The sequence below is a fragment of the Callospermophilus lateralis genome, chromosome 6, assembly GCF_048772815.1.
Source record: "Callospermophilus lateralis isolate mCalLat2 chromosome 6, mCalLat2.hap1, whole genome shotgun sequence".
Taxonomy (NCBI): domain Eukaryota; kingdom Metazoa; phylum Chordata; class Mammalia; order Rodentia; family Sciuridae; genus Callospermophilus; species Callospermophilus lateralis.
In genome coordinates, this window is record NC_135310.1 from 16,111,915 (window position 1) to 16,124,337 (window position 12,423).

Consider the following 12,423-nt stretch of genomic DNA (forward strand, 5'->3'; position numbering starts at 1 on the left):
AGTTGGGATTGGAGTCAGGAGGGTTTTACCACAGAGTTACATCCCTGGTCCATTTCATTTATTTATTTATTTTTAAATTTTGAGACAGGGTCTCACCAAATTGCTGAGGGTGGCCTTGATCTTGCAATCCTCCTTCCTCTCTGGAGTCACTGGGATTATAGGTATGCACCACCACACCTACCAAATCCCATAGCTTGGCCTCCTACCCCTATCAACTCCTCATCTGGTTCAACTTCACATTTAGCAGACAAGAATGTACATAAGAAGCACACCCAGAGTCAATGGCTTGCCAAGGTCAAACACATAGCCAGCATGCTTTGCGTACATCCTCAGGTACCTTTAAAGACATTCTGCCATGATGATACATATTCTATAAATATGTGTTTGATGAAGTGAGCATGGGGGCAAGGCAGAGAGCTCTGTCAGCACAGCACAGAGTGCTTGCTACGACAAGCTCTTTTATTTGCAGTCGATGCACCAGAACCACTACTTCACTTAGTGCTCAGTTTTTCAGTGCTGCCCTTCCTCAGCCTCTTGGTCCATTAGCTCTACAATTATGCGTGATCAATCGAGCAAATCCATTTAGACAGCACGTCTGGCCACTCAAGCAGTGGATTTGGTACTGAAGCAGCATGATTGCTGTATTATACAGACCTTGAGGAATGGACTTCCATAAATTTCACTTGATCTTGACTTCCTATCTCTAAAGAATTCTTAAAACAAGTCTTGACCCTGAATGAACTTAGTGATGTCGGAACTTAAACGTGCAAAGTTAGGTTCTTCTGTCCAGCAGACCTTTTTTTTTTTTTTTTTTGTAATAGTAAAATACCTCTCTTCTGAGTTGAGATAAGGCCTATGGTTAAGTGTGAATGAAGCACCTGCTATAGTCCGTCCAGGTCCCATACGTGGTGAAGGAGACTTACTGGCTGCCATGTGCGCACTTGCCAATTAACTCCTCATATGTCAGATTAAGTGCCTGTCCATGAATCCTAGTTTGTTTTGTTTTCTCACAGCCTTACTATCATGGTGGGGACTGGGTCTGGCACTGCCTGGGCAAACTATAGCAGGTGCCCCTTAAGGACAAAAAGTCTGCAGACCTCCTAGATCCAACTCCTAGGTCTACTGGTTGGGCATCTCCTCGTTGTTAGGTCACAAAAACACACCAGGATTCCAGGAAAAGAGTGATTTCAACGTGTTGGTCCTACTGTGACTACAGTAGGTTCACAGTAATGAGCACTCCTCCTGTTAGACAGTACACGCCGTGAGGGCAGCGGCTAGGTCTGCTTTGCTTACCTCTGGATCCCAGCGCTGAGCAGCATGCTTTGTACCTGGTGGGTTCTCAACAAACATTTGTTGCATGGCTAAATAACCTCATTAAGTTTCTATCAAACTTCATAGGCTTATGGAAACTAAATGACATTATTTAGTCACCCATCTGACCCTATGAATTTGACAGAAATGGTAGTTAGCACCATTTTTCGGAAGAGAAAATTCAGGCTCTGTGTCACTTACAATGTGCCTAAGGTCACTCACTTGACAAGCGTTAGAGTGTATATTCAAATGCATGCGTAGGAGACCTCAGAACCTATAGTCCAACCACGACATAATTTTGCTATGTAGGCTTTTCCAACTCTGAGATCACTATGAAGAGCGGGTCTTCAAGGACAGATTTCCCCGTCGTCATCTTTTAACATCAACATTTTACAACAACAAAATTGAAAAGCAACGATTTACCTACGAATCCTTCTTCACCAACCAGTTTCAGGGCAATTTTGTCAGCTAACACTGAAGAGTTGCCGTGGGCGATGTTAGCAAAGGGGCCGGCATGCACAAACACAGGTGTCCCCTGCAGAGGAGAACAAGGTGAGACCCCCGAAGGCAAATGGAAGAAGGGAACCAAGATCAATTTGGGGCACACAAGGTGGGACAGACTGTTAGGTGTTTTAATGATCCAAGTCATTCTGTCTTTTTTTACATTGTTATCTTCAATGCACAAAATCTTTCAAAAATGAGTGACAACTCCCTGATTCACTCAAAAGACCAAATTTCTAATGTATTCTAGAACACAGTTACTCTACATTTAATGCTGAACCAGGGGCAGAAAGCTATAGTATAGCCACTTCCTACTATAATTTTGATAAGCTACTGTTTGCTGTCTCAGTGACCAGGAAATTAACAGTTTACCTTACTTCACACTGCTCTGCATCCTATTTTTTGAAAGAATAGAATAAAACTCTAATGAACTAAGAGACTTTTAAATTTTTTCCAGTTAAGAAATTAGTCAACTCAAGAGAAATCTAAAGTAAGTATAAAAAAAAAAAAAAAATCAAAACAATTAATGAATGGCGGGAATCACCGTAGGCCACCTACATAAACATTAAGTTTAGGCTGCTTTTATTTTCATAGTAAAGTTGTTTTCTGATTTTTAAAAATCGGTTAAGCCTTTCTCACGGTTTAATCATCTATGTTCGAAGCACAGTAACTACTAAGATAACTGAAGTAAAGAAAAATTGCACTCATAGTAAAAATGTCAGAGTAAAAAAGACAATAAAAAAGGGTTTCACTAAAAATTTTAGATTTTCATTATTTAAGACAAAATCTGTTAATATGTTCATTTTAAATGATTTTATTTTCCTTTATTGATAAAAATGGACTTTAGCCTTTAATGCACAAGAATTTATCCTTGTGCATTAAAGTGTTCGGGTTTTACTCTGAGCCCAGCCAGGGCCCTGATGGTCTGTGCATATGATAGCTTCGCTCCACCTGTGAAAATACAGGCTGCCCCTCTGCTGACACCGGGGAAGGCAGGGAGCAATGTGGGAGGCTGGGGGCTGAGAGCCATGGAAAATTCCCATGAACCGTGACAGGCTGTTGGCAGAACACAGTTCAAAGCTGAGGACACTGAACAACAGCAGGAAGAAGGTTAGAGAGAGAAAAATCATCTCTGAGAATAAGAGAGAGTTCCTCAAAACCACTAAGTGATTCCCTATTTCTCTATTTTTCTCATGATGTTCCCAGGAGGGAGAATGAGATAGGGCCCCAAGAAGCGCATAGCACTGTATGTGAAACAAAGCCAGGGCTATAAAACCCAGGTGTACAGGTTTATGGATAAGTATGTAGGCTTACTGCCGACATCTCCACCTAATAATCCACAATTGCTCGCTTCTATCTAGATAAACTTTTTTTCTTTTCCTTTTCTCTTTCTTCTTCTTTTTTTTCTTAAATGTGTGGTACTGGGGATTGAACCCAGTGATATTCTACCACTGAGCTACCTCCCCAGCTCCTTTTATTTTAAAGAGAGAGAGAGAGAGAGAGAGATTTTTTAGTTTTCGGTGGACACAACATCTTTGTTTGTATGTGGTGCTGAGGATTGAACCCGGGCCGCATGCATGCCAGGCGAGCGCGCTACCGCTTGAGCCACATCCCCAGCCCAGCTCCTTTTATTTTTGAGACAGGATCTCGTTAAATTGCTTGTGTTGGTCTTGAATTTGAGATCCTTGTGCCTCAGCCTCCTGAGGCTGGGGTTATATTTGTGTGCCACTGTGCCCAGCTAGATAAGACCTTTAAGTGCTCTGAAAAATGCATTTTTATAAAGACCCCAAAGTCCCCATCACCTCCTATTCTTGCTGGTCTGAGCACATTGTTGCCTATGGTTAGCTAGAGGAGTTGGCCAAGTTTAACAAGGACAAGGTCACAGGCTCCATCCTTGGATGGGCAGCTGGCCTCCCTCTATAGACTGCAACCTCACCACAGCCATCTGTCTGAGAAGCACTAGGCCCCTGGTCTCCAGGGGACACAGGTGACAGGGTGTGATTGAATCAGCATAAACCTTGCTTTTCCTGGGACGACCACTCCAACCAGATCTAATACAACTTACAGTAGGAAAGGACTTTTATACTGTCGAATCTTTCTTATTTTCTAAGTTACATAACTAACCTACAAAATTGCAAAAGCATTTTGTATTTAGAAATTTTATTTTTAATTGACAGCGTTTTATGTCTTTATGGGGCACACTGTGATATTTTGATACACATAGCAGAACGATACTGCAGTTAGGCTTTGGAAAGTTCCCCAAAGGCCCATGGGTTAAAGGCTTGGTGTCCAACTTGGCACTCTGGGGTTTACTGGAAGTTTACAGTCATGGGTAGAGTCTCCTTGAAGGGACTGTGGGACCCTGACCTCTTTCTCTCTGAGTTCTGACCACGAGGTGAGCAGCTCTGCTCTGCCCTGCACTCTTACCATGGTATGCTGTCTCCCCAGAGGTCCCAAAACCAACAGGGCAAACTTACATCATGGACTGAAACCTCTAAAACTGTGAGCCAAACCGGGCTTTGGTCTTTATACATTGATCATCTCAGCTATTTCTCATAGTAATGAATAGCGAGCAAATATACTTTCTATGAAGCTAATCACATATCCATCACCTTACATATTTATCAGTGAGTACATATAAAACCTATTCTTTGGGCAACTTTGAAAAATATAATGCATTATTATGAACTATGGTCACCTTGCTGTGCAACACATCCTAAGAACTTATTCCTCCTGTCTGACTGGAACTTTGTAGAGTGGCCAAGATCTTCCCACTCCCTCTCACCCTCCAGCCCCTGAGAACCACCCTTCTATTTTCCACTTTGCAAAATCATGTTATAGTTTTGTATAAATAAATGTGGTTCTAGCTAGAAACTATAGAACCAGATAATGTGTGAGCACATGCAAGAAGAGGCTAACCTCTTCTTTGCATGAGAAACTAAAGGCCCAGAGAAGCTGAGGGAATTCTTCAAGGCCACACAGGGGATGGATGATTGAATCAAGACTAGGGTTCTGGTTCTGAAACTCCCAGTATGGGGACTGAATGAAAAAAAATTATTAAAACAGCATTGTTAGACATTCATACTCAGGGATACATATACATTAAATGATGGGTGTAGCTGTAAAATATAGTACTCTTGAGTTCAATTCAGGGTCTAAAACAAGCTATGTCTAATTCAAAGGTATAAAAATATTTTGAGTTCAGTATTTTGTTTTCTATAGAACACTTAGAAAAATAAAACAGGAGCTATCTTAGCTTTTCATTATGAAAAAAACTATGAACTATCTCTATAACACACTTTCCAAACATTTTATGAGATTGACACTTCAAATAGTTGGCTGCTTACCAACTACTTATCTTCTGGCAACCTATGGAGAGGTGGCCCTTGATAAACTGCTATGGGACTAACAATCATGTGTGTTCAACAGAGAGTACTGGAGATTATCCCAACCATGTGGTGCTGGTTCTGTAGGATGCTGGAGTTAGGGGGTCATGGGGGCTTCCACCAAGATTAAAAAGGAAGGCCCGGGAGGCAGCCTCTGAGAGAGCGATGCAAAAAGATGTGAGAAGGAAGACAAGCTGCAGTGGAGACCCCCAAGACGAAGAGATGCCAGTGTAGGGGAACTTCTGCAGAGGAAAGTTGCAGAATCAAGCAGCAACAGGCCAAGAAAAAGGTCATACGAACTGCAACCAGCAAGGTCAGAGACAGAGGTACACATGGCATTTGGAGGGACCATCATGCCATGTGCCCCAGATGCTGGACTTGGAGCTACAGGACTTGTTTGCCTGCCTGGGTTTTGTTCTAGCTTTGGCCCCCTCCTTTCTTTCTATGCCCCTATTTCTTCCCTGTGGAATGCAAATGTTTACTCTGTGCCATGACACATGGGACACAGGGAACTTGCTTTTGATCTTTACAGGGGAAAGCACCGAGAGTTTGCCTTGAGTCTCAGATGAGATGTTGGATTTGGACTTCTGGGCGATGCAGGGACTCCTGAGACTATGAGGACTCTTGGAGAGGGACTAAGTGTATTTTGCACTGTGAGATGGCCGTGAGCTTTTGGGGGCCAGGGGTGGAATGTTATGGTATAGATATGAGGCATCCCCCAAAAGCTGATGAGTTAGACAATACAAGAAGGCTCAGAGGTGAAATGACTAGATCATGAGCATTGTCACCTAACTGGTGGATTAATCTACTGACATGTACTGACTGGGTGGTAACTATAGGCAGATGGAGTGTAGCTGGGAAAGTAGGTCACTGGGGCTGTGCTTTGGGGGCTTATATTTTGTCCCTGTAAGTGGAACACTCTCTCCCACCTCCTCCCGCCCTGCTTCCTGGTTGCCATGTCCTGAGCCACTTCCATCCATCACATCATTCTGCTGTTATCTGCATGACCTCAGGTCCAAAGCCACAGAGTTGCTTGACCGTGGACAGAACCTCCGAAACTGCGAGCCAAAATAAACTTTTCCTCCTCTAGTTGTTCATGTCAACTAGGTCTTCTGATCACAGTGATGCGAAGCTGACTAAAACACTGGGAATCAAAGGTCCTATTTTCTATTCAAGTTTGGAAGGCATTTTCCCCACCCAAGTGGGAAAAAACTGTCTTTATAACTGTCCCTACAGGTCTGAAATTCCAGGTTCAGCAAATTCAGAACAAGAGTCAGGTCCTCAAAAGCTCAGGAATGGGCAGAGGAGCCAGAGAAGGAGATGGAGGAAAAGCCAGTGAGAAGGTCCAGGAGCTAGAGAACTGAGTGCTTCAGAAGGAAGATGTGGGCAGCTGGGTCAAGCCTGGGGAGGGTCAGTTAAGAAAAGGACAGAGATAGGAAGACGTGGTCAGAAGAAGGGAGAGGCAACCTTGATGAATGCTGTGAGGGGAGGTGGAAGCTCCTCTGTCAGATAAGATGTGGAATACGACTGCTCCAATCCTCTGCCCCTTGGCTGAGTGCAGATACAGGGTTGCAGGAGGCTCTGGGATGGTTTGCTAGGTTTTAAAACAGCCCACTCCAGGGCATGTGTGCACACTGGTGAGATGATCGGGAGAGAGGGAGGGAGGACTCAGGTATGGTGGGGAGAGGCCTCAGCCTCTGCAGACCCTACTCTGCATTCATCCCAGGTGTCACTGAATGGGTGGGCAGGGAGGCACACAGGTGCACACCCACAGCACCTGCCCCTTCATTCGCTCTGATGTTCCTTCTTCGGCCCTTGCCTCCAACTCACAGGCTGGGTGTCTACTCCAGGTCTCCTGTCTGCCTGCCCACCACGGCGGAGGCTCCGAGGACAGGTACTCTGTAATATTCCCTGATGTGTCCCAAGCACCTGCTAAGAACTGGTCCATGTTATGTGTTAAATAGTTAGTCTTCACAGTACCCCTGTCTGTTTAGTTGTCGCGTCTGCCCTCATTTGCACTGGAAGAAAACAGGTTGAGATATCAAATAACTTGCCCCAGGTCACAGCTGCAAATGGCAGGGCGTCCATTCAAACTCGGCTTCATACCAGCTGAATGAATGGATGGGTTTCCATTGTGACCCCCAACATTCTTGCCCTCTGGTCACCTCCACCTCCCTTTTCCACTGCAGCTTGAGAACAAATACCCCATCTGCACCACTGATGAGGCAAATTTTCTCCCAACTCCAAGCCTAGTGACATCTGCAGGGAGCCAGAAATCACCACGGTGGAAATTTTTACACCATGGCGACTGGCAAATGATACAGAGGAGAGATTTTTCTCCCCCAGAGAGCTATCTGTGAAAATACTTACCCATACCACCAGGTCCCCCACCCCAAGCCCACCCTCGCACTTGTGTTCTGCTCAACCTGTCCTGCATGCTGCCTCCTTATTTGCGTTCAAATCCTGGGGTCTAATTAGCTAGGAGGAAGGAATTAGACAACTGCTAAACCAGATGAGTGACTGGAAAACTAGATTCAAATAGACACTCTCATTATGAAAAAATTCAGTTTGGTAAAGACAGGACAAAAAATTCAGTTCAATATATTTTGTACAAGAGTGTACAAAAGCCGTATCTCATAAAAGCCAAGCAAGCACAGCACACTTTCCTAGAAAACACTTCTCCGCATTTATCATTCGTTGAAAAAATATAAGCAAACCAACCACAAAATCCAAAACCCAGTGATTATGAAGGATTAAATTAAGGAAAGAAACCAAAGGCAAAACAGAAAACCTCATGCCAACGCACCTGCGCAACCTTTTGAAAATTAAGGCAGAGATCAGCTTCCCAAGTTTCCCTCTGATCCTTAAGCCAAGATTTGAATCATATCTAGGAATCTATATAAATTCACTTCTATCTTTTTTTTTTTTCCCCAGTGATCAAGTTCTTTGGATGCTCCTTGCCTGGCTCATGGTGGCTGGCCACGCTCACGTTCCACAGTGACATCCAGGCAGTCCAATTAAGGCGAATGCTATAAACAGTTCCCATGAAAAGAAAATCACTTACTTCCAGGGTCTGCATCAGATTTGGTTTTATTGCATCTTTCATCAAAACTGTCAAGGCACCTGTCACCCCCTACAGGAGAGAAAAAAATCATTTAGATCACTGACAAAAGACCATCAGGCAATGTTGAATCTCTTGGCTGTTTCTCCCCAGCCTGCTTTCAAGGTGGGCATTCCTAGGCTGCCCTCACCCCTGGGTGTTAGGGTCTGTAAACAAGTCAAGATGGCGCCTGGCATTTTGCCAGAGGGAATAATTTGTGAAGTAACGCCAGCGAGCCATTAAGTGTGGAGATTCCTTATTGGTTGACGGCTGTAGCTAGTTTATGTTAATTAAGATAAGCTGTGTACAATGTATATATACCCCTCCTGTCCTACAATAAACGGCTCCCACTCCCGCTGCATCAATGTACACAAGTTGCTCGTCACCCCCTGGTTATTTTGCTGCAGCCGGACTGCGACACCTGGGCTGTGGGGGACACGGCATTGCGGCTTCTGTCTACCTCTCCCCCACCAGGGCCAAGAACGGGTGGCAGCCAACCCGAGATGTGAAGAGTGTGAGGACACAGGAGTCCTTGATCTTCCCAAATCCTCCTTGATGGCATTTAAGAGGCTTCCCATGCAAAACACCTCTCAAGCCACCTCCAAGTGCTTTTTGGCGTTTTAGGCATATTATATTTTCATTACCAAAGGCTTTACTATTGCCTGAAGAAATAAGAAGTGAAGCCAGGCTATTACAGAGTGGGAACAGGAGAGGTCAAGGGAACTGGCTATGGGCCCAGGCTGGGGGCACCCTATAAGCCCTGACCCACAGGAGGTGCCCCTGAAAGGCTCCTGGGTCACATGTGAAGGGCTCCATGTGTGTTCCCTCTCTCTAGAGTGAAGCCAATGCCATCTTTACACAAAGAGAGGCTGCTTCCTTCCACCCCTAGGAAGCTTCCCTCCCAGCCCCCTTTAGAAGGAAGGAAGCAAACCAGGGGTGAAGCCTGAGAATTAGCAGGGAAAGTGCCCAAGAATGTCACCGGTCTACAATTTTATTTTAAATGAGATGCTACCATTTATTTCTTTTTCCAGGAAAAAAAAAATCCCTTGTCTCCTTGCTAAAGACCCTGGACAGGATCATGCTTTTTTCAACACACCGGTCAGCAGTTATTGGGTGAGGCAACCGCGTGAGCCAAGGCCTGGTGAAGTAGCTCTGAAGAAAAACAAAAAATAAGGTGCCACTCCTTGCTGGGCACAGCGCCAGAGAACACACAGCACCACTTCACCACGTCCCTGATATAACACCGAGGTGCCAGAATCCCGAGAATCCGCACCACTCCAGAGTGCAGTACTTTCTCCCTCTGCTTCTATCGCCAAACACATTGTTTCTCTCCTGTGTGATAGGTTTCTATTTTTATAATTGTTATTCAAGATTTATAAGAAACCAATCCATTTTCTTCCTCACCATGTAAATATATATCACAAGAAATGTGACCACCCACTATGAATACAGGAAGACGGCAAGGACTCACATTTGTCTTCTGCTTGGAACAGGCGGGAGAAGAGCAGGAGTTTGCCTACGTTTGCGTACCAAATGTAGGCAAAATATCAAGACACTAAGGGAGGAAGGGAGCTGACCCTTCTACTGGCCTTCTACATCCTGTGTCCATGGTAGGGAGAGCCTGGACATATTCTTCCAGGGTATCTCAGAATTAAAGATCTGGAAGAAACTTCAGTAGCTCCTAAACTCCACCTTCCATTTTCTACCTATGACCAACGATCAAATGCTGGATGAAGCACAATTTAAAGAAATTAGGCACTTTTTGCAAAAGAGATACACAAAAGAAATGTAAAAGGCTATGCTTTGGATTTGGTCTGAATCTGGGGTATTTTAGTGCTCTTGAAAATAAATTAAAGAAACACTATTTGAGGATTAAGATTCAAACATAGTACTACTGACATATTTGTTATTACCCAAGATTAAAAAGATACAGAGAAATATATTTATACAGAAACTGGTTAGAGATGGTGAGCTTTTGGTAATTTTTTAAAAAATGGCATTTTTTCGGCACCCTGAATTTCGGTTCCCTCTGTAAGCTGTCTACTACGTACTCCACGGGGCTGCTGATGTACACACGCGTATTCTACCTGACAAGATCTACCAGATGAGTCACTCGGATTCGTTTCTTCTAAAGTAGCCCAAAAGTCATCAAAGCATTTTGGCAAGAGATTCATATTACACCCTAAGCCCTTGGAATTAATGAATAAAATATTACTTTGCCTGGCTCTTTCCACAACTCTTTTTCAAGAGTCAGTCTGCATTTGAAATTCCACGCGTCTGTGACTCCACATGTGGGGAAGCTTCAATGGACAAGAATGGCATTGAATAGACCCGTGCCATCCCCACGCCCTGGGAGACAGGCGCAGGCAATGAAACCGCTGCGGCACTGCTGGGGTTCACGTTAGCAGGGGGAACAGGAGAAAGGAGATTGGGCAAACGGGAACAGGCAGGAGGAGTCAGTGGGGAGCCATGACGCCATGAGAGCTTTACAGAAAGCGTCGTTCCACTCAGAAGAGGGGTCGGAAGAGTAAGGCTGAGCAAGCTGAGATGTGCTTTTAAAACATGAAACCCAAACCCAAGACACAACGTTAACAAGCTGGGGAGCAGGCTGGTGCCAGAATGTGCCAATTTTAACTTTATCTTCCCACTGCAGAACCACTTACTTCTGTGCCTTGGAAAGGCGATCTGCCCTCGATTTAAAAGGCAGGTACATATTGTACATTTTTATAAGCCCCCAACTGCTGGGGAATGACCTCACTCTACCCTAGGCAGAAGCAGGGATCAAGACTTGCAAAAATGGAAGTGAATTCGATGTGTTTTGGCTGACTGTGGAGCTGGGAGGCCAATAACCTGGGTGCAGAAGCTTTCTGCACCCCATCACACGAGGAAGAATCTCCATTCTTTTTTTTTGGGGGGGGTACTGGGGAATAAACTCAGGGGCATTCAACCACTGAGCCACATCTCCAGCCCTATTTTATATTTTATTTAGAGACAGGGTCTCACTGAGATGCTAAGTGCCTTGCTGTTGCTGAGGCTGGCTTTGAACTCATGATCCTCCTGTCTCAGCCTCCCGAGCCGCTGGGATTACAGGTGTGGGCCACTTTGCCCGGCCAGAATCTCCACTGTTTGGATGGAACATGAGCTCTCTGAGTCATACTCACCAAGTCGTCTGCTGTTACAGGCTGCCCGTTTTTGTCACTGGCCACCACCATTCTTCCCAGGCGCTCCTTCATGTCCTTAAGGCTGTCAGTCAGGGCCAGCACCGCCATGATCTCACTGGCCACCGCAATGTCAAACTGCGCCTAAATAGGCCAAAGCAAAGGTCATGGTCAGCTGCGGAGCCATCAGCATGGCTGTGCCCACAGAGCACTGGACTTCAGCAAGTTGGAGGCCATCCTCAGTGGCCGTGCTCACACACATAGCAGTTTTCTGAGTGTGCAGAGTACACAAGGTCTTGTGCTTGGCGCATCTAGGGTAGCCTCCCTGGCATGACCACGCTGTCACTGTACTATTGAGCCAGGATTTGGCTATGGGGACTGTTAGACCTGCTCACAGCACCATGTGTTTGGCTACTGTACTCAGACTTGAAATTAAGTTTTAAAGTCATTACCCATCTACCGTGTGTCTCCACCACCAGGCTGGAAGTACCATGAAGTCAGGGGTCACACGGAAGGATTCACTCAGGCAGGACAATATGTGAAACCCAGTAGGTGCTCAATGCATGCTGACTGAATTAATGAACAGCCGACTAGTTACCTCCACTGTCTAGGAGGCTACATTTGTCTGTCCGGTAAAGAGACGAGGAACAGAAGGTAAAAGAAGAGGGTCCCTTTGGGTTGGTGCACGGGAGACTAGTTTCCCAGAGTCAGAGCTCAGCAGAGCTGTCAAAGGGTGGCACGGAGTTGATTGGAGCAGCAGCAAAGCCAGGGAGCAGCGACTTTTCTGTGAAAAGTTCCTAGGACTTCCTGTTCCTCTGTCTTGGCTCTGACTCCAGGTTGTGTGAAGTCCAAGGGGAGCCAAAAGGGACCCAAGGAATGTGTGCCGCCCCCTCATGATTCCAACACTAGGAAAGTTTGGACAAAACCACATCATTGAGTTACAGCTTAATTCTCTTCTTCCCAAGGG

General features: G+C 45.2%; 1 protein-coding gene across 2 annotated transcripts in view; it reads right to left on the reverse strand.

Moving 5' to 3' along the window:
- Nucleotides 1-12,423, reverse strand: part of Mthfd1l (methylenetetrahydrofolate dehydrogenase (NADP+ dependent) 1 like) — a 185,740-nt gene that overhangs the window by 106,598 nt on the left and 66,719 nt on the right. For both annotated transcript variants that reach the window (XM_076859640.2, XM_076859643.1), the window contains 3 exons: nt 11,460-11,600; nt 8,263-8,331; nt 1,735-1,846 (listed from right to left, as the gene is read on the reverse strand). In XM_076859640.2, the coding sequence (XP_076715755.1) occupies nt 1,735-1,846; nt 8,263-8,331; nt 11,460-11,600 (322 nt within the window). The remainder of the gene's footprint in view (nt 1-1,734; nt 1,847-8,262; nt 8,332-11,459; nt 11,601-12,423) is intronic.